Source organism: Tiliqua scincoides, chromosome 9, assembly GCF_035046505.1.
Source record: "Tiliqua scincoides isolate rTilSci1 chromosome 9, rTilSci1.hap2, whole genome shotgun sequence".
NCBI lineage: Eukaryota > Metazoa > Chordata > Lepidosauria > Squamata > Scincidae > Tiliqua > Tiliqua scincoides.
The window spans coordinates 31,642,432-31,665,481 of NC_089829.1; the positions used below are offsets into that span (position 1 = coordinate 31,642,432).

General features: G+C 41.3%; 1 protein-coding gene across 2 annotated transcripts in view; it reads right to left on the bottom strand.

Annotated features, from left to right (window-relative positions):
* Positions 1-316: 316 nt before the first annotated feature.
* Positions 317-23,050, bottom strand: part of TENT4B (terminal nucleotidyltransferase 4B) — a 42,949-nt gene continuing 20,215 nt past the window's right edge. The window contains exons 2-12 of one of the 2 annotated variants that reach the window (XM_066637569.1): positions 20,590-20,713; positions 17,599-17,645; positions 15,908-16,028; positions 14,396-14,503; positions 10,063-10,191; positions 8,097-8,310; positions 7,139-7,265; positions 6,922-7,025; positions 5,786-5,973; positions 3,688-3,852; positions 317-3,202 (exon numbers count right to left, since the gene is read on the bottom strand). In XM_066637569.1, the coding sequence (XP_066493666.1) occupies positions 3,023-3,202; positions 3,688-3,852; positions 5,786-5,973; positions 6,922-7,025; positions 7,139-7,265; positions 8,097-8,310; positions 10,063-10,191; positions 14,396-14,503; positions 15,908-16,028; positions 17,599-17,645; positions 20,590-20,713 (1,507 nt within the window). In that variant the 3' untranslated portion in view covers positions 317-3,022. The remainder of the gene's footprint in view (positions 3,203-3,687; positions 3,853-5,785; positions 5,974-6,921; positions 7,026-7,138; positions 7,266-8,096; positions 8,311-10,062; positions 10,192-14,395; positions 14,504-15,907; positions 16,029-17,598; positions 17,646-20,589; positions 20,714-23,050) is intronic. The other variant, XM_066637570.1, reaches the window with a different exon arrangement.

Genomic DNA, 23,050 nt, shown 5'->3' on the forward strand with positions numbered 1-23,050 from the left:
CAAACAGAAAGCAGCCACCTTGGAAAAAAACTCCCTGAGTAGCAGTGAATCCCAAAGGAAATATATTTGAGGCAGAGTTTGTAACACACAAATGATGGCAACTAACCCAAATGACATGAACTTGGGATCCCTTCATGCTGCCATATTTGTTTTGCTCCCTTTATTTCCACTACAGCGCTATATGTCTTGGCTAGATGATGCCTGATTAAAAGAAAAGCAGAAGGGGAAAATCACATGCCTTGAAAAGAAAATAGATGTCAAGAATGATAAAAATGTGTTGAAACATTTATTTTATATATATTTCACAAAATCGTCACAAAAAGTATTGAAACAAAAAAATTAGACTTAAGTCAAATACAGAGATGAGATGTACAAGAAATGAGCAGGCAAAACTTAAAAGGTCTTGAAAGTAATTTTTTTTTTTACTTCAGATTGAAAAAAATGAACAGTTCAACTGTTCGGGTTAAATAAGGATTTGCAAGATATACAGTGTTTTTATGAATACAATGCTGGTCATTTGAGGAAAATACCTCAATTTCTCCTTCATGCTTTTTTTCCTCTTCTCATCTGTTAGAAAGATACTGTTTACAAAATGAAACTTAAGCAGTCAAGGAAAAGCTATTTTTCCATTAAAATTTATGAAAACCATAAATTGACACAAACCTAAGATTCCCAATGGAATCAAGATTATCTTCCCGCTAACACCACATTCAGATAATCACATGCTTATTGGAACACCAGTCTCTGCATCCCCACAGAACATTTGTTTCCAACAATGAGGGTGATTCTTCCAAAATAAAAGAATTAAAATTTTAAAAACTTCGGTGTGGTTAAATGTAATACAGATCAGTGTACCACATGTCTGTAACAGCATTTGCTAAGAGCAGCTAGTAATACTGGATTAATATAATTTAGAATTTGTTCCCGAAAGCAGTGAAGGTAGGACTTGGACAGTTATAAAATATTTGTTTTTAAACCCAAAATAAATATTCTGATTATGCATAATGTGACACCTTGTACTAAATTCTAGTAACCAAAATTCTGTTGGTAAGAAAAACTGACCAAACCAAAACATAGATCTAAAATTTAGCACATTCAGGTTAGTTTTGTTTGTTTGAAGCTTAGTGTTCTTAGAGCATTATGGTGTAAAGGGTTTGTTTTTTCTCCTTTTCTGGAAGTTAAAAATGCTTTACCATGTTGTGTTTTTTCATTTGTTAGTTTTCAGTCATGACAGTTTTTGGTCGTGTTGCATTATTTTATTTAAAAAGCTTTTGCACTGATCAGTGCATATTAAACATCAAAGTTGGTCTGCAGTTTATAAAAGAAACATTGAAAAGCTAATATTAGTCCTTCGAAAAGGATCATCATCATCATCATCCTCTAGAATGGATACATCAAACGCAGTCTTGCGCACCAGACGCATGTGCGCACACAAACACTCGCACGCGCACTCCTCTTCAAAGAAAAAATGTTACAGTAAATGTCACTTTACATTCTATCAATTAAAGTGCTCCAAATCCTCTTTCCTCTTTTTCTGCATCACAAAGAATGCAAGTGACCAACAACTCTACACATTCTGTTTGCGTCCATAGCATGAAAATTTATCTTCAGTCTTAAAATGTTCCAACCTTTTTTTTAAAGAGGCAGGGTAGGGAGAGGGGGGAAGTAACTGTTCAGTGAAGCTTTACTCGGATATGAAAGGGTTTCAGCTCTTTAGACAGCAGCACAAATTTACTTCCATTATTGAAGACAGTTTAATTCGTTGAAGGGTGGATTAAAAATGCCTAAAAAAGGGCATGAGATAACACTTAGGTAAAATTGTTTCAACTGCCTTAACAGTTCCATTTCTCCATAAGTTTAAAAAAGAAAGATAAGTAAGATAAAAGTTGTGAGAGGCAAGAGGGTAATAAGTACAAGGTCAGTGGATAAAGGCACAAAAAAAGGCATATAATTTAGAGGAGGTCCCAAAATGCAGTCATCAAACCCTCGACGCGTTTGGGTTTAATGCAGCAAGATAGGACAAAGCCCTCTTCCCCCCCCCACCACCCCTGGCCGTTAAAATATTCCAATTTCCTAGCAAATAAAAAAAAAGAGGCTTTTGATGAAAACTAACCTGGCACTTTAAGAAAACAAGGTGACAGTTCACGTTTCCTCCCGAGAGAGGAACACAAAGTCAGAGTTGACACAGGATGTATTTGTACACTTTATGAACACATCTTTGTCCCTGCGTCTAAATTTTTTCCTTTGGAGAAACAACTGATGCAGACGCATAAATATGCTACCAAATTATTTAAATGCTAAAAGAAAAAAATAAACACACTAAGCCATGTAATTCACTACATTTGTCTGATGTTAAACTGACCATTCAGGTTTTTGTTTTTTTCTTTTTAAACTAATCCTGAGGAAAAAGGAAAATCATTCTACAATTTAAACAGTAATGTTATGTAAAAAGTATTAACAAATCCACTATTACAAATGTCAATTCTCCTATTTGATCATCTATAGATACACAATAAAATGGTAAATATATGCAAAAATAATTTAAAAATTATCATGCGTGAATTTACCCTCCTTTGACGTTTGGGTTTCCCTCAAAATACAATTTTTTTCACTTTTTATCCTTTGTTTTATTTTAATTCATTACCAACCCCCTTAAAGCACACTGAATACTACCCCTACAGGTCAGCATAAAAGCTGTTGGGAAATATTTATTATACATTCAAGCTTTTATATCCTAAAACGACCCTGTTGTAGTATATGACTTATCAAGTTAGCCGCTTTTTCCTCCTCCTCCTCCCCCCCTCTTTTTTTTCTTTTTCTTTTTTTTTTATTTTTATTTTTTGCAGTTCTCAGTCTTCATGATCTGTTCCGTGGCGAGCTGGAAAAAAAAACTAAAACACGTTGCTAAACGTTTTCAACAGTCTGAGGCTCCAGGCAAGGTCCGCGTAGTAACTGTCCAACTTATTCTTGTAGCATGAAATCACTGAACGCAGAAGAACAGTCAACCATCAGAGAGTCCCTCCTATCTACACAGGTCTGAAAGGACCGCTTCCCTCTTGTGTTTCCTCTTTTTGCCATGGTAATACTGGTGAGATTTGCTGCCTTGGTGCTGTTTGTTCGTCACCGAAGTGCCATGGCTTGAATTTGCTGGACCATGGAAGCCTTTGCTGGAAGAAGTGCGGAATAACCTTGTGGGTCCGTGCTGCAAGAGAGAAGGATACCAGTGTGAGCAGGGGAGCTACCATTTGCACACATGTGAACCAAGGGCAAAGCCAGGGGTGCGTGGGTTCCATGCAAGGTCACATAAGGATCAGGAAGGTTTGTGCGGAGTTTTCAGGATGCAAGATTTTGTATGCCTCTGCATTTCTTTATGATTCCTCAAGCTCTTTTACCCCTTTAAGCTACCCACTGCCTCACAGATCCCTTTCCTCTCACTAGGGAATCTTTTTTGATAGCAGCAATAAGCCTCCCCTTTACCATCAACACTTTGGGAGGGGGGAAAGATGAGAAGGAGAGAGATCCATCTTACCAGATCTCCACCTTAAGCCTGGGTATAAAGCCACAGGCCACAGAATTAGTGCAGCCTGCAAAATCCTCTACTGAAGCCCGTGGGGTGGGGGAGAAATCTCAGTTAAGATATTTAGACTTCAGACACCAGTGAGTAAATGAACCCAATGCCCTACCAACCTGCGATTTGTTTGCAACACTGGATGCATTCACTGTTTGGCTGTTTGTTATTTTCACACTTGACTGTGTGGATCCCAGTGATATGTCCTGAGTTGCCATTCTGTTTGCGGTAGGTTGGCGGCAGCCCAGCTGTTTAGAGGTTTTGCATGGTGTTCCATCAGACTCCTGTCAGAAACAGGCAAAAGTAGGAACACTTATTGTAGTTAATGGGAACGATCAAGATAAACCCACCCACTGTTTTCAGGTGGCCAGTATCCTCAAGCTATGACCAATTAGGAGGACACTGCTATCAAAAATCAAGTGTTAAAGTTCCCACCCCAATATACACTCCTTTCTCCAGTGACCTGTCACAGGCTAGTTCACACCCTGGGACTGTTCCTAAATCACACTTTTATCCACAAAATGCAAATATTTTTGCACAGAAATTAGGTGTTTTGTTAAAGTCTAGTGGCTGAAAACTTCATGACTTTGGGGTAACCTTATGTCAATACTCTTAAATAAACTGCTTAAGAAGCTGCAGAAAATGGCATTTGTAACACTTGCATCCCTAGGCACTCCTGGTACCTTGTAATGAGCCAGAATCCCCCCACCCTTTCAGAGCTGCAAGGGTTTTCCAAACCTGCAATAGCTGCCAGGGGAAATTTTTTTTACAAGAAACAGAAAATATTGTGAGTGCAGCCCTGCTAATCCAGAATCCCGTTTCCCATAGTGGGCAACCAGATACCTCTGGACAATCCACTAGTAATGCAGTCTTTGAAAAAGGGCTTCACAGCAAGAGACTGCCTCCTAGCCCTTTTCTGTAACCAGAAATGACCTAGGTAATGCAAAGAAGCTGCCCTTTCAGGCACCTCTAGCTCAACGAAACACACGTATATTTTCCATCACTCTCATTCCCCATATTCTAGAAATGACTGGTTCCTTTTGAGATAGGCAACCCAAATAAAAGCTACACCAGGCTAGGCCATTGTTTGCCCACCAGATACTGCTTATATCCAAGTCCAAAGTGAGCTAAAATAGGATACTCTTGCAATGTTAGGAAGATCATGTGAAGAAACAGAAGCATATTGAAAAGCCACCCTTTCCAATGACTGAAGGCACACCATTAGTTTTTAGTATTCCATTTCTTATACTGGATTCCAAGAACATCACGAATACTAACATCATGTCTGCAGGACCTGCAGAGATTCATTGTAACATGTGTACAAGTCCAAAAAATCTGGTCCATGTCAGCATTCACATACGAACATAAAAAAAATGTGATGAGCAACCCTACAGTCAGAGGGCGCACTGGTAGACAAACCAACACTCAACCAGATGCCATCATTAGCATTGACTGGTACATAAGTAAGAAATAGATAACAAAGAGTTAATGAGTTGCGGATCTGAAGTTTAAAGAACAAGAGAACATCAATCTGAAATAATCTGAAATGGAATACTTATGAGAAGATAAGAGGGGCTGTTGGAGATATAATGTATATATGGGTGGAAATTTAAATTATTAAGATATAAAGTTGTAAGTAATTATAACATTCAACTTCGCCTGTGCTACATTATTAAAGAATTATTATTCTTTGTATTTTTTTATGTATCTTTAAGGTTGTCTTTTCTTTTTTTCTCCTTTTACTGTGTTTTTCCTTTCCTTTTTCCTTTATTATTATAAATAAATGAAATTTAGATTCTACTGTGAAAAAACAAGCAGAAAACATCTGCTTTTTTGGACATTCAGTAAATTTATCGAGGATTGGCATTCACCAGATTTGAACATTCACTGCAACTATAGGTGCTTAGAAACTGATTTTCTTTATTTCTTAAAGCATATTCATGGGCCAAGACCCCAGGAGTCACTATAAGCATAGGGTTTGCATGTGCCCAGTACGAGTGAGAACTTATTTTCTATCAAGATCAGACCCTTGCATCACTCACCATAACATATCACAAACTGCTTCTAAAACTTAGTTTCAAAAACAGCCTGACATAGGATTCTGTTGACCGCAGTTTGATAAATGCAATCCAAAGTCCCCATTGGGTGCATGGAAGCAACTGCATTGCTCTAGTGACCCAAAACATACAAACGCTACCCAGAAATTTTCATACTTACTACATCACTTGAGCTGGAAAGTGTAGAAGACGATGATGACAAAGGGCCCGACGAGGAGTTTGATGAATGCTTGCTTGGTGTCTCTGAGATTTTACTTCTAGGTTTACCTAGTGATTCGCTCTCTTCAGCAAGATTATTGTTGCATTTGTCCAGCTGCTGATTATCCACTATCAAGGTCACCCCATTACCTGGAAAAAATCAGTTGAGAATGACATAAGCGTCTGTATGCTAAAATCAAGTTATTCATAATGGTAAAAGCTTTAACCTCCATTAGAAAAGCACAGATTCCACATATGCTCCTCTCAGCCAGTCCATGGTCTAGGAAAATCAACTTCTCCTTTTACAATATTATGCTGCACATTACTTACATGGAACTTAACTTGTTTTAAGGCAATAATGACCAAGAACCTTAACATCAAGATTCAGGCCATCTATCCAATTGTACTGTATTTCAGACTTTCAACTTGTGAAACTTATACATGAATCATGCTTATGTCCCACTGAAGCTGATGGAACATCAATACAATTATTACTTCCAATGAGATTTACATCCCAATCCTGTGCACACCTATTTAGAAGTCCCACAATAACAGGGCTTACTCCCATGTAAGCATGCAGAAAAGTAAGCATGTAAGCAACCCATGTAAGCATGCAGTCTTAGTTATGACTAACTCTAGCTGGATTGGGGCCACCAACTTTAGTTGAATGTCCCTCCAACACTGTGTTCTGTACTCCATCTCCTGCTTCTGATTATGACATACTGTAGTGAGGATAATCAGAGCCCACAGCCTTTTATGCAACACTGATCCAGTCTATGAGGAATGGATGGATCCAGTGAAGAGATGGGCGAGATGGTGCGATTTAGATTTCATTTAGCCAATGGTTTTGCAATTTGTGCCAACAGACTGGGCCACAGGCCAGTCTAAACCTTCGCAGATCCTGCTGCTACATTTTCATGCTTCTGCTGCAATTCATGAGGTCTAGGAACTTATTTTAGTTGTTAAAGTTGTAAAATTCTCATTATTGGAGGCTAAGAGCAAAACTGATAGTCCGCATTACGGGCTACCCATTTCCAAAGTATCACTTAAGCTGATGTCTGGAAAGACTGTACAAGCCTCTTCACAGGATAAACTTACCATTGCAGGAAGTCTCTGTGCTATTCTGAATCCCCCACTGCTTTGATATCCAATCTCTATATGTTGCCACTTCTTGTGTTACTCTGATTATTCTTCCTAATATACTGTCAAGAGTTTAGAGAAATAAAAAGTTAGATTCAAAAGAAAATACAAAACGGGTGCCTTGTAAGCAAAAATGCTTGCTTGAAAGCAAAACTTTTGAAAGCAAAATGTTTACCTTTCACTTTCATTGTTGGGGTAATATTTAGCTATGGGTGACACCGCGTGGCTCAGGACTACGTATGCATAATCAAACGCTTGTTTTACTTGCATGGCACCGTAGGAACTCCTCCCAACATCATTACCTTAAAAAGTAAACCATTATTAAGTTAGGTGTTAACAAGAAAAAACTGTTTCTTTAATGACCCAAGTTCACCCTGCCTTGGAGGCTTGAAAGATTTGCTGAATGTCCCCAGTCAATTTAAAGTTATACAAATATAATCTCACTAACAATCTCAGTTCACGAGTTGGGTTGCTTCAGAATTTGCTTTCCTTTAGCAACTGAACAACAGGAAATGTACAGGGTATGTTTTTGACCCTCAAAGTTAAAATCAGACCCTTGGGCAAGACAAATAGCAGAACATTTGACCAGTGTGATGCATTTACTTGCAAGCATGTGAAAACTAAATCTAAGCCACACTTTTTACTTCCTGCAGAATCTGAGCTGTTTCATAACCAAGGAAAGGCTCTTGCTTGGTTCACTGCAAGAGTCCTTGCTTGAATTTCATACATGGAGTCAGTGCTACCATACAACATGAGCTACGTGGTAAGGCCATGTGGTCTAATGGTTTCAGCACTGAAGTGGAAGCAGAGAGACCTATGTTCAAATCACTACTTAGCCATGAAATTCACTGCATGACATGAGGCCAGTCATGCTCTCTCAGTCTCACATGTTTCAAAGCGTTGTTGTGATAAAAGGAAAAAAAATCTCATATGCTGTCCTGACCCCTATAGAGGAAGTATGGGACAAAAATGTGAGCAACCGATAGACACCATAAGCCCACAGGGATCCAAAATAGTGAGAGGAAGGAATACAGCACCTTGCAGAATTCTGACTCTCTTGTATTCTGCATCCTTAGATTGAAATCTCTACAGGAAGTTTTACACTGTGTCACAGGAAGATAAAAACACGATACCTGGTTGTAGTGGGTCCTCAATATATAGCATTGATGGCCGATAGCCATCCAGCATATTCTTCTGCACCTCATCCTTGGCCACATATGAACCACCATCCTTTATTCGGATGCCTGTTTTCAGGTAGTTGAAATGACGTCCATATAATTCAAAAAATTCTATTAATAGGACACCATAGTTGGCATTGGGGGTGCAGGCATCTTCCCTGGGATGTAGCTATGGAAAAAAATTAAAATGCTTTCAGAGAACAATCTCAAGCTCAAGTCAAAGCTCAAGTCAAATGACAAAACACAAGCACATTAAATCTAACAGCTGGCACAGTAAAAGGACCCTACAAAAAATATTTATTTGTTCCCCATTTAGAACCCTATTCAGCATGCAAACACCTTCAATGTGAAATGCCTCAAACACATTCTCCCATCCCTTTGCATAAGTATCCCTACAATATCTGCCAACCTGAGGTTACAGGATCCAATGGAGTGTTGCACTGGTACCTAAAAATACTGTGTTCAGACCTAAGATTCGGCTAGACTTTGTGGGTGTGTTTAGGCAAAAAAGGCCCTTACTCTGATCCCCATCTGTCAACTGGGAATAATAATGATCTACAATCATGGGATTGCTACAAATGGTGAATGAGGCTGAAACTGTGAACACATACTCTTACATATACCCTAGCACAGGGGTCCCTAAACTTTTCAGCTGAAGGGCTGCATCAAATATCTGGCAGTGCCAAGGGCCGGGAAAAAAATTAAACACAACATTTAAATAAATACATTAGAGATGAAACTTAGATGAATGAATAAATGAATGGGCTCAAATGTCAAGGATTTCTCCAAGCATCAACACAGCCCAAGAAATAAAGCACACACTTAAATGGACACCCATTCCCCCACCCCACAAGCACAACTCTGGCTGTGTTTGGTCAACTGAGCCAGAGATTCTCAGGAGATTAGAGACTGGCTGTGGGCCGAATAGAGGCTTGCCACGGGCCACATCTGGCCCCTGGGCCGGGGTTTGGAGACCCCTGCCCTAGCATCCAAGTTCTCTCTTCTTTAACAATACTGAGTGTTGTGCACTGAACAGCAAGTTGAAGTGAATCTTGGAAGACACAAGCTCCAGTACTTGATTCAGCTGCGTAAATGCATCCTGGTCCCAGCCCCAAATCTATAAATTGCTGGAATATTTGACTATCCAATGTTACTCAATTCAATCAATGCACAAGTGGCAAAGAGGAATGGCTATAAAAATAATTCAACACAGGTCATGCGTTTAACCCATTTTTGCATGGCCTACAGGTATACACATTTAGTCCCTGCTGAGTATATGCAACATTGGGCAAAATGGCTTAAAACAGAAATAAATCATGGAACAGTGCCATAGCAGCTTAGCATCATGTTGTTTTCAGCCATCCAACTTCCTGATTCCTGGCAGCATTTGCAGAGACCACAGACAGCACAGAGACACAGGAGACAGTAAGAGTAGGGCTGCAATTGGAGACTGGTAAGTATTTTGTGTGATGGGGGGGAATTAGTGAACTGCTCTTTTTAGGGCGCTCTCCCATCTGCAGTGGCAGCTAGAACCTGTACTCTATGGATAGGGGTTCTTCCTCTCAACAGACAAATAACCTAAAGACTAACAGCTGCAGAACTAAATGCATACAGTCATATCTAAATTTTACAGTATTCAATTTTATAATTACAATAACAAATGTCAAGCTAAACTGATCTTAAGTCTGATATACCTATGGTATACTATCAGCCACATTTGTTGCAACTCTTAGGGCGCAAACTCTTAGGGCCAATGGGACATGTGCTGCATCCTGCAGTTGGGTGTCACTCACGGAGGCCTCCTCAAAGTAAGGGAATGTTTGTTCCCTTACCTTAGAGCTGCACTGGCCTTATGTCAGTGCTGGATTGCGCCCTTATTGTGAAAACAGAAAAAGGGCCAATAATTTTTCTGCCAACCTACCTGGAGAAAGCTGACAGCCATTAAAAAAAGACTATAAGAACCGATTCCACCTGTAAATACTTCATTGAGGTCCCTCTGCAACAAGAACTGTTTCAATACTAAGACTAGATATGGCAATACAGGATATTTCTGTGGAAGAAAAAGAAGGTGGAAATCAGATTTCTGTTCATACGGTACCACTTCTTGCGAAATGTTCATCTTTAGACTCATCACTTATACTCTAAGCCAGGGGTCTCCAATCTTTTTGGCCAGAGGGCCGCATCAAATATCTGTCATGGTGTGGGGGGCCGGGAAAAAAAATATAAATATAAAATTTAAATAAATAAGAGATGGAACTTAGATGAGTGAATAAATGAATGAATGGGCTCATTCATTAAATGTCTCTGGCCCTCAGAACACCCTCCAGACACAATCAGAGCACAGTTCTGGTCATGTCAGAGGCTTTCAGGGGACAAGAGGTTGGCTGCGGGTTGGAAAAAGGTTTGCCGCGGGCCACAACTGGCCCTCGGGCCAGGGTTTGGAGACCCCTGCTCTAAGCAATGGAACATGCTGCAGATACTGATCATTAAGCTAATAGGTAAACTGCCAAACAGTAACATTCTCTGAGTCTGTGTCCTGGGCCATCCCACTTCCCCACACAGACAGATGAGTCAATTCCAGACAGAGCATTTTTGAAGTGTCAGGTGTATTGATCTGGTGCTTGAAAGCTATATATTGAGGTGGCCAAACTGCGGCTTGCGAGACACATGTGGCTCTACAGGCCGGCTGAGCTCCTTTTTGCATCAAAATTAATATACTGTAAAAGAGAAATAATAATTTTCAAGCTTTATAATCTTACTGAGTATAAACTGAGAGTCCACTGGATTAAACCATAACTTTAATGTTCGTGATAAGAAATTTAATAATTTAAATACTTCTTAATTACAGTGGGCCCGCCTTATCTGCAGGGTCAGCATCAGTAGATCTGAATACCTGCATATGCAAGTCCATGGCAAGAGGACCTCAGAGGACCCCCTGGATGTGACTGGAAGGCATTGCTGGTTGGATGCCAACCCCCCCCCCCCAGAGGACCCCCTGGATGTGACTGGAAGGCATTGCTGGTTGGATGCCAACCCCCCCCCCCCCCGGCAGATGTAAATATGGATGGAATTTGGTATCTGCTGGGGGTGGCATCCCATTGATACCGAGAGCCCACTATATTGCAGCTCCCAAGCATCTGAAGTTTATCATAAGAGCCATGTATGACAAGCAAGTTTGGCCACACCTGCTATATAGAGACTGTGCCGATCTCCATGCTGATTTCTACTAGTTCCAAACAAAAACAAAGGGTACTAGCCAGACTGATGGACATGCCTGGTACTAGTTCCCTCTCTCTTCCTGCAAATAACCTCTGCTTCTAGTTTAGCACTGGAAGTGCTAGATCAGGAAAGGTAGGGATATCTGCCACCTGTATGCCGACTGAATCCATGACCTTTCCAGTGCATGACTGCTTCCTTTCCTTATCATGTTACGTTCTTTGTGAAAACAAATGTGTATGCATTTTAGCCAGAAAGAATCTTCCATATCTTGAAACCAGTTACATTAACAAACAAAATCAACTCCAACCAAAGTTCATGTCTGACACATGCTGACTGAATGCAGTAGTTTAGTTTACAGTAGCTTTCAGCCACATGCATTTACAAGCAGAGCCATAAAATATCTCCCTGCTTATGTAACAGGAGGAGTCCAGGGGCAACTCAAAACTGTAAAACTGAGAATTTACTCCTCAGGAAGAAATAGTCCACATAGATATACTAAAGGCCAAACTTTGCTTGCCTTTAATTGTGTGATTAGATTTTAAAATATGAAAACTGAACCCTGGAAAACTGTTTTGAACAATTCCTTCAAAACTGTAAGATAGAAGAAAATCTTTGGTGCCCTCTAGTGGGAACAATTAAAATAAGGACAGACACCACTTTGTATCAGATGCTTTGAGAAAAAATTCTAGATTCCTTTCAAAAAAAACTTCTCACAGGTGTCTATTTCCCCTATTTACTTACACACAGAGTGACAGGCACTACTGCTGGCTTCCATCACTCTTCTACAAGTAGCCCAGTCAGATTTAAGTAGTTTGGGCTTCCAGAAAAGGGGTGCCCTGGGACCCATCTTCTCAACATCTCTGGTCAAGACCATTTGTCATTATAAAACTTTCTTTCACAGGCGCACAGGCTGCTCTCATAACAAGACAGCTGCATCAGTGTACAAGGGCTGCATTTTGGACATTGTGTGACCAAGAAAGCAATAAAAAACACAGCCCATAAAGCATCTGCAAGATGAAACACTAGCCTTGACACATGAACATTGACAGCTAGGTGCTATAGCCGCCTCAAATTTAGATTGCACTGACCAAATACATGTGCTCTCTATAATTATCCCACATCCTACCTGCATCTTTTAGATGAGGGTAGAGAAAATGGATACCCAAAGGGGAACAGACTAGCAAGTAACCTCTATCTCTTCCCTCCACACCCATTGCCTAGAGCAGTGATGGCTAACCTTTTAGAGACCAAGTGCCCAAAATGCAACGCAAAACCCACTTATTTATCACAAAGTGCCAACACGGCAATTTAACCTGAATATTGAGGTTTTAGTTTAGAAAAAACAACTCATACATTAACATCTTTTACCCACTATTATTCATAACCCTTAAAGATCTTTTCCTCTAGAAATTTGTCCAATCCCTTCTTAAAGGCATCTAGGCAAGTTGTCATCACTGCTTCCTGTGGCAAAGAGTTCCACAGAGTAATTACACGCTGGGCAAAGAACTATTGTCAGGGAGGGGGTGGCTGCAAGACCTTGCCACTGCTCATTTTCTCAAACAAGAAAATATTTTTTTTTTAAAAGACCCACCCACAGAAGTGGGCTCTAAGGCTGCAATCCCAGCCACTCTTTCCTAGGAGTAAGCCTCATTGACTCTAATGGGGCTTACTTCTGAGTAGACATGTACAGGAGCAGACTCCAATCCCAGGCACCCTTTCCTGGGAGTAAGCCTCATCCACTGTAATGGGGCTTACTTCTAAGTAGACATGCATAGGAGTGGGCTCTCAGGCTGCAATGCCAGCCATGCTTTCCTGGGAGCAAGCCCCAATGACTTTAATGAGACTGACTCCTGAGTAGACATGCATAGAAGTGGGCTCTCAGGCTGCAGTCCAAGCCACACTTTCCTGGGAGCAAGCCCCAATGACTCTAATGGGACTTCCTTCTGAGTAGACATGCATGGGCTTGGGCTCTTAAACTACCAGCACCCCCCCCCCTTTTGACTAGGGCTGCAATCCTACCATCACTTTCCTGGGAGTAAACCCCACTGACTACAGTGAACTTACTTCTGAGTAGATATGCAATCCTACAGTAGGATTGGGCTCTGAGGCTGCAGTCCCAGCCATGCTTTCCTTGGAGCAAGCCCCAAGCAGCAGCAGCTTTGCTGAGCCCGCCCAACACCCTGGCTGCCTTCGAGCCTTCCGACTTACCCCAGGCAGGGGAGGGAGGAAGCACTCCCATTGGGCTGCTGGGGGTAACTCCTCGCTGGGGGCCTGGCTCTTCCCCCTGCTGTCCGTTCCTTCCCCCCCCCTTGGCCTTGCCCCTCCCTCCAGGGGTGGCGAGCAGAGGCTTGTGCCTGGCAGCTGGGGCGATGGCTTCGAGTGCCCACCAACAACATTCCGCATGCCCTCCGTGGCACGCGTGCCATAGGTTAGCCATCACTGGCCTAGAGCATTTCACCTACCACATGTCTGAGGAAGGGCTTTTGCCTTGTCTCACACACTGCATCCCACTTACAACAAAGCAGTCTAGAATTAATATTATTCAATGATTTTGTGATGGAAGACACTAGCTGTAGAGCTTCCAAGAACAATAGTGAGTAGCTAAGGCACTTGCCAGCCATGAAATCTGACTTTCATTTAAAAAACAAAACTACAAGTATCTAGTCCTTGAGACACTTATAGAGCAATCCTACACATGTTCACCTGGCAGTTCTACTGTGTTCAGTGGGACTTAATCCTAGGTGTGTGTGCATAGGACCACTTTCTTAAACCATGGAAATATATGTTTCAGACCTCTTAACTTATTTCATGGTTTCTAGTTATTTAAATGTTTGGCACCAACTTATCAATAAACTAAGCATTTCTTTACAGCCATCAGGATTACAAACCAGATTTTTTTTTTTTTTTTAAAAAGGGCAGTGGAGCAACCCAGGATCTGGAATTCTCAGAACAACAAATCACCTATTGCCCACTCTTGACTGCAATCAGAGTGGTCTATAAACTACCAGGCAGTTAACATGTAAGCATCACCTCACCTTGATAAAATCTCTGATGAGATGAGCAGCTTTTACCCCGTTCTGTACGTTAAAGCTGATATCAACTTTTACTTCAGTGAAGGAATCAGTCAGTTTAATAATAGGTACCTAAAGAAAGTGCAGAAGCAATTCATTTCAGGAAGAGCACAACTTTTCAGCTGTATGCTTGGCACAACACACTCAAAATAAAAAAGAACAATCACTGCAGAGTTCAACCTTCTGCCTGGTATAAGAGGACCTTTATAGGACTGAAGGATAAAACAAGACTCCAAATATAAAGCAGCTGCTTTTAGCCATAAGCAAACAGCAGGGGGAGACAGAAGCCCATAAAATGAAACCAGCCCACAGAATTAAAATGAGGGGCAAACAATTCGTATCAAAGAGATTTCTCCTGTTATTTCTGAGAGATAACCTGAGCCCTTTCAGGAGGTGAAATTCCCATGCAAAAACTGATGAAAACAACTGTTAAAGTAGTACCAATGAGCTTCAGATCCATAGTATCAAAGATCCTAAATATTTCGGGGAATCATTTTAACGAATAATTTACTGTGACCAGAATCCAAAGGGCTACTTTAAATGTGCCCAGGAACTTCAGTACGCCCAATGAGGACAACTACTTCTGTGAACATTACATTATTATGCTAATAAAGGTTTCCTGACTTGACTGGGAACAAAAGACCCCTAAAAACCACATCAAAAGCTACTTTTGAAAGTCCCCTCTGGCTTGGGTGCTGGTATTTGGGAAACACCTGCACATTGCCATGCTTGGGAACACAGAACCAGCGGTGCAGTTCACAGGTGCAATAGCAATAATAAAGCAAGAAAGGGTTCCTTCCCATTGTCAATCAGCAGTAACTCTGCCACTGGTAATATTTGCAATAAGTGCATAACCACAAAAAGAGTTCTTGTGTGTGTTCTTCCTTCTTCCCATCACTGTTCCGAAGGGGAGGATCTTAGCCTCCCTTTGCTTTGGAGTTAACTCTCTTGTTCATGGGTTAAGCAGCTGGGGAAATTCCCTGCTGTCAAAAGGAAGTGCATAAATCACCTAGGGCCACATGAAGCTTACACCACCGAGTCAGGCCATTGGTTTATCTAGGTCAGGACAGTCAACAATGACTGGCACTGGGTCAGGCCCAGGAGCTGCGGGTCTTCACCAGCCCTACTTGGAGATGATGATGATTGAGCTAGGGATCTCCTACTTGCAGAGTAGATGTTCTACCACTGAGCAGCAGCCCCTACAAAATTAGATCAGAAAGGGAAGGCTCTGATCTAATTGTGAGCTATCATGATCTATTGTGAGCTCCCCAATAGCCTCCATCTCACTACTTAACAGGAGTATACAGATCAATTATAAACAAGGTGGTAAGGCAGAGTAGTGAGGTGAGTGCCCTACGTTTGAACATGTTTTGTTTTCACGTAAACCTCCTTGAATACTTGACAAAAAGGACATTTATACAGCAAGTATCTTTTCCCCCCCATATATCACATTTTAGTTAAAAAAAATAAACTTACAGTTGCTTTGTCTAAAACTTTTACTGAACCCTTATCTGCTACGTTGTGCTTTCTGAGAGCCTCTTCCAGGGTCCAGAGAGGTAACGTCTCCCACTTTCCAAACACAACTAAGTCAATATCGCTGAAAATTGAAATAAGGCAAAGAGACTATACTTTAGGAAACGCATACAGAATCTGAAGAGAACATTTCAAGTTGCAAAAGCAGGAGTTAGAAACCTAAAGCCGGTGACATTATCACAATCGCGTGAAGTGCCTCTCAGCGCATATCAAATAGTTCCTTAAGCACTGAATTAAGGAAACTCTGTCACTTTCTTACACACAAATATCCTCAAGTTTATCAACTTCCAGAGCTCCCAATTTCTCACATGCTTTAAACCTGCCTAGCAATTAAGATCACCTTCAGAAATCATTCATTGGCTTTTCCATTTCAGAAGCAAGGCGAGTGTTTACTGAAGATTTTGTGTAGTAGCACCACATCTTTGGAACTCCTTCCCTAACGCACTTTACCTAGTGCCTTCACTCTTATAATTTCAGAGCAGGGTTAAATCTCCTGCATTTTCAAACAAGATTAATTGTTAATATTGTGCTAATTTTATTAACAATGCTGCTTTTACTTTGGCATGCTTGCTGTATGAGACTAGACTGGAAGCCAGTGGTTCCCAAACTGTGAGCATGGCTCCCCAGGGAGCCATGGAAACCAACCAGAGGAGCTGCAAAATTCTTGCAGAAGCCTCACCACCTTATATTGGCCATAGATCTCTGCAAAAGGACTGCAGGTGTGCTATGGTAGTTCAGAGTACAGCGGTTGAAAAACTCTTCCAGATTCGGTGGCCATGTTGTCAGGGCAACTGTCTGTAGTAATGAATTGTCTGTCCTTCTTTCCTCACTGGCAAGCTGGCGGAGGAAGAGTTGCAGACAATTTGTTGCTACAGACAATTGCCCTGAAAACAGAGCCACAGATCCCAGACAAGTCTACCCGAAGCTGGAAGTAACACCACAACAGGCTGGACCAGGGTTTCTCAAACAGTAGTTTGCGACCCAATGTCTTGGGTTGGGCCCTCCCACTCACCCTTGAGCCTGGTTGGCTCCAAACGCAACTGGAGGCTCTACCGGGCCTTCACAGGGCTCCAGAAGCAATCAGAAAGACACTTCCAGTTTACTTCTGGGTTCTTGAAAGTGACTTCCAGTTGCTTCCAGAGATCTGTGGAGGTCTGGCGCTGGAGGTAGGTCACAGTGTCCTCTGCTGCAGAACAGGTGAGCTGTGGCAAGGGGAAGTTTGAGAACCCCTGGGTTAGACCACGGAGAAGACCATATTAGTCAGTATGCCATGAGAAGAAAAATGTTGAAAATGACTGCCCTAGACCACGTTCAGAGACAAGATGAGTTAGTACGTCACAGGCAGGCTGGGTCACACTGCCTCATACAATGACACAAGTTGCTGCTTCTATACTCTTCTGTTCAGGTCATGCAACAAACTACTTCCTATCAAACACCAGGGCAGGGCAGGTGAATAATGGAAGCAACCACTTTGACTTTTGGTTGTCAAAGTGATCTTCTAATGAAACTACTCAACCATTCAGTTCTGTAACAACCAACTTCAATATACTCATGAGTTGCATATAAGAGGAAGACAATACTGCTCTTCAGTTCAAATAAAATACAGGTATAAAGGGTAATTAAAAACTACTAACCTAGTAGGTAAATATAAACCAGTCTTAAAACTTCCAAATATCTGCACCTGAAAGACAAGAAAGAAAATGAACTGGCAGACTCTGGAAAAAGTATTAGCCAGAATACAGTACTGAATTCCTGAAAACTTGGACTGAACTCTTCAGTTTGTCAAATTCTGGATTCATCTTCATTGCCCAATGGTCAATCCTAAAAATGTCACAGTATTAAGTGGCTACTTCACAAACTGTCAGATAATTTACCCCAACCCTGCAAAGATGTTCAAAATGCAACCACTTTCATGTACCAAATGACACATGGAGTATTAAACTGAAAAATGTAATGCAACACAAGTTTTTAAAAAAAAAAAAATCAAACTTTCAAACCCTTACAAAATAGGTGGTGGTGGTGGAAGTGAAAAAAGATACTCAGCAAAATAAGATACTCATATGTCTGCTACAACTCAAAACTACCTTTTGTTTAAGATAAAGATTTTAATGAACAATTCAGATGTTTGCGTTCAGCCACATTGGGAAAAGCAAAACGATTCTTCCCATCATCATGGACAAGCAAGGCACCTGCAACCATCTATACCCAAGCAAAATTCTGGGCATCTATCTACTCTGGCAGAATAAAGGTAGGGTAAAAATCTTTTAAATAAATAAATTTCAGGTATCTGCAGTTACATGCCATAATCCAGGAACTCCTGAAAAAGCTGCACATGAACATAGAGCTAGCAGTATGCTGGGCTCTGTACAGAAGGCAGAAATGGCACAGTGACTAGTTGCATATACAGGCTCGGTTTGAAAGCAGCCCCAACATGAACAAGCACAATAATTGCAGGTTTGTCCAATTAACAAGATGTAGTTTTGGGCAAGGTCACAACAGCACACAACTTTCTATGGCACAAAGCTGACACAATCCAAAGTGACCTTCAGGACTTTTTCAGTCCTGCAGTTTTAGGAATCCAAGTTGCCATCAAAAAATCCTGTTGCATGCTCTTTAGGAATTCCAGAGGGCATCTGCTAAAATATACCAGTTTTTAAGAATGAGCAACCAATTCAATTTATGAAATTGGTTTTATTGGATCAGACCAAGGGCCCATCTAATCCAGCACTATCAATTCGCACTAGGGGCTGCTCTCCCAGGATTTATTTCTGTCTGCTACCAGGGATCTTTTTAACTGGAGGTGCCAGAGAATGAACTGGGGATCCTTTGCACGCAAAGCGTGTGCTCTATGACTGAGCTATGGCCCCTAACTATCAATTTTCAGAGGTCAAAGTCCAGACCAGAGTACTGCATACTCTTATGGTAATTAAACATCATCCAATGTGGTTGAAACAATGGAATGTTTCCCAACAGGGAGACCTAACACTGCTCAGCTAATGAGGACCCTGGGTGACCTTTCAGTTCAATTCCCCATCAGAAAAAGACTCTGATTGTAAAACTAATCAGTGATCAGACTGGTCCTGTAGGGTTACAGTATAGCTCACTATTCTCTGCACACAGGTGTACGGTCACAAGAGGCTCATGTCACCAAAGTCCAATTATGAAAATCACATTGAGGCTCTTTGAACTTCCAGTGGACATGGTGAGGGAACCATTGCAACGTGTGACAGGAAAAAGCTTCCACTGTAAGCTCACTCTGTGTGTGTACACAAAACGGTATAGCATGTAAAGATCCACATTGTGTCTGGCCTTAATCTCAATACAGAATCTCAAAATCTCACTGAGCACTTCTGGTTCTTTTAAACAATGTTTATTTTCTCCCCCCCCCAAAAAAAAAACTAAGCTAACATGCCTCCCTCTTCATGTCAGTGTTGCTGTCCCAGTCCCAGGATAATTAAAGCTTCCCTTAGCCACTCTTATGGCGGAGCCCAGTGGTTGCCAAGAACACTTCTCACTTACTAGGAATGTTTCCATCTAAGCACATTCCCTGCAGCAATAGAGCAAATGACACAATTGCTGGCTTCTATAAATAAAATCATAGTTTAAGAAACCCGTGCTTAATGCCATCAATTTTGCCTTATCCGTTTCCTCAACACACTCATACATGCTCCCTTTTTACCCCCCCCCCCCAAAAAAAACACTGACTTGGAGTTTTCCATGAAGTGAAAGGAACCAGTGATTTTGTTTTCAAGTCTAGTTGAACGTAGCAGCTACAACTCACTCAAACTAATGGAGAAAGTCTGGATTTGTGAAGTGGGAAAAGAGTGCACAAGATGTTCTTTTTGAGGGTTAAGAGGGTTGGTTTATAAACCCGCAAACCATTTACAGAGTTGATTCCAATGGGTTTCAGAAGTAACTGGGTTCATATAAAGGAACTGCTCTTCAGTCACAGGCTTTTGATGGGGTTTTTACAGTGCAAGTCACCTCAGTCAGAGAATCTATGTACAAAAAAATCTCAAAGCTTATCCAGCTTTACCTCGCTGTTCTATTCTCTTCTACCTACCTTACTTTCTTGTCACCTGATTTTTTTTAAGGCTTAGTGGATAGGGTAGTAAAGAACAGCTCTACCTCTAAGCAGCAAGGGGAGATCAGTGACTGTTGTAGACCTGCAACCTGAGCACTAAATATGGGGAATCAATCTTGCTGAAAACTGGACAGGGTCTCAAGCTGGGCAGACTTTGCTACTGAACTAGCAGGGGTGGGGGCTTTATTAGTGGTATTCCATTTAGTAAAATAATTAGTTCTTCCAAATGTCTTTACCTCTACTGTCCCCTAAATACTGAGTTTATGGGGAAAACACACAAATCACATAAAATAAACTGTATAGTTACACAAATGCATCATTTGCATAATTTTATTCCAAGGTTTCCATCTCTTAGTTGAAGAACTGTGGAGTTCTAGTGCAAAAACCCTCCTCTGATTAGGTCTTTACCCAAGGCTGAATATGAATCCAACACTCAAGGAAGGGCGTAGCAACAAAAACCCTAATTGCCAAGCATAAGTCATGTCTGTAAAACGACTACAATAAAAAGTCAACAGGAGGAGTAAGAGTGTGTTATACTTACATCTGCACTGGGCCAGAGTTCCTTTATCACATTTTCTATCCTATTCACCACTTCCATCCGCATTCTCTCCTCTTCAGGTCTGGGAGACATATACTTGTAGAAATCAGTGATCTCCTCATGAAGACTGAAAAAGAAGAGCAACCAGTTAGCCAAATTATATCACAATGAGGCAAGAAGTCAGAGTTCACCAACCCTGCTAATAACCTAAGCACTTCAATCTTAACAGAGCAATCCTATACAGCAAGAGTTTCCAAACTGTGCATCAAAACACCATAGTGCATAGTGGCACACTCACAGGAGCTCTGTGGGATGTCCCTGGTTGCCCCTTCTTCTTGTTCCCCTCTGCCCCCCAGCACTACCATTTTGGATCTAATGAGATTTCACAAGATCCAAGATGGCAGTGCCCAGCTCAGCTCAGAAGAAGAGGCTGCAAGGGTGTTGTGACGCAGTTAAGTTTGGGAACTGTTTACAAAGAAGTCCCACTGAGTTAAATGGGACTTGCACCAACATCAGCTGCAACCCAGTGAATGCCTAAAGGCTACAAAAAGAAGTTTCCACCTGATCATAAACAGCTGCCTTGGGACTCCTTGTGAAAGACGGAATAAAAACGAATAAATGTTCATTTAAAAATAATAATAAACTGCATAGTTAAAGTTACAAGATGAACATATACACACAGTTCCAAAAGTTGTATTTCCCTGACAATATTAGTGCAAAGGTGGAGAACTGCAGGGCAGAACTAGCAAGCAAGAAAGGTTTGCTAACTTCTGCCACCCACAGATTCTCCACAGCAACTGCCTTCCATATCCATGTTGCCTCAAAAATGCCATCTTGGGCATTGCAGGGATAATGTATAGTTGAGTCTCACTCAGTTTAAAATGACAATTATCCATCATTAGGACTGAGGTGATAAGTCAAGCAGGAATACCACTCATTCTTTTTTAAAATATATGCAGCACATTAAAAAGTTTAATCTGACAAAGGAAAAAAGCAATGCTCGCAATGCTACAGTCACAGGATGCAAATAAACGGAAAGAGTTGTGTTGATTAGACAGAGGTGTGGTGATTGTTTCCTGCCAGTCTATTCCAAGAGAAGCCACAGCCTCCTGCTAGGTAGGATGCACACTTTTGCCCCCTTCCTTAAGCAGGATCTACTGACTCATTCCTTCTCCCCCTTCTGCCTCTGAGGGAAAGGGCAACCTTCCTTCTATTCAGTAGAATTGTGTTTGTAGAATGCTGTTTCTGAAAGCAATGTTTTTCTTTGGATTCATTCTCAACAGTACACAGGTTACGAATTACTCAGAAGACCAATTTTCCACTCTCCTTTTCACTTCACAGCAAGAGCAGTCATAAGCAAAAGAGATATGCAGAGGATTCCAGTAGGTTTGGCACTGCTCATTCTAACAGTGGAAGGGTGCATCAAGCAAAACCCACATGGAATTTTTAAAAAACCCTGCATTTCCTGAAGAAAAAAAAATGACACAGGTCAGAAACCATAAATTGTAAAGATAAAGAACAGAAAAGGGATTCCTCTTTACTCCTTCCTTAAAAAAACAACCATTCAACAAACCCAGTTACTTTGTTTTTAATTAATGATGTGTCCCAGTTCCATTGCCCAGTTCAGACTCCCATTTGCAGCTTAGGAAACTCAAGAAACTGTGTCTGTAAAGAGAAACTAAACCTGCTACATCCCAGACTTCATGATACATACAGATGCAGTACAGGTCTTCTGCCTCAGAGCAATCTTAGATGGCTGTACCCAAAGATGCCTTTCCACTAATAGAAGGTCATTTCTGACTTCTCAAACCCATTTAAGACCTCCTGTTTGCACAAGATCTTGCAAATACAGGCATCTGCCACTTAACAACCTTCCGCTTAACAACGGACCACATATACGAAAGTAGTCAAAGCACAATGAAGAGGCTCTTAATGAGGCACTTAGGACTCCCATAGCCTGCAACAGACTGTCTGTTTACACAACAGAGGCCCTTAATGCAATCTATCTCCAGTAGCCTATACAGCCAACTAGTATCTGGCAGGGAGTGACTGTTTTCACAACAAAGACACTAGATTGGGCTAAATGTTCACTTAGTAACCTAATCACATAACAGGGACTGGAGAACGCATCCCCATTGTTAAGTGGCACACACCTGTAATTTTCCCAAGGCATTATGATGGGCTTTGCCTTTTCTCACTTTCAAGCTGGTATCTCTCACCCTTATCTACTCCTCACAGGTAGACTGGTGAGGATGCTCAGAGGAAGGACAAGACACAAAGGTCAGAAAATAACCAGGTATATTTTCAACTTTCCTGCATGAAGAATGAAACAAACAAATCTGCAGGGTTGCGGCATGGAAGAAGAAGCAGACTTACTCACAAATCTCCACTAAAGAAATCTGTGGCTCCCGAGGGCAGGACTAAAACTGATGGGTTGAAACTACAGGGGAAGTAGAATTACACT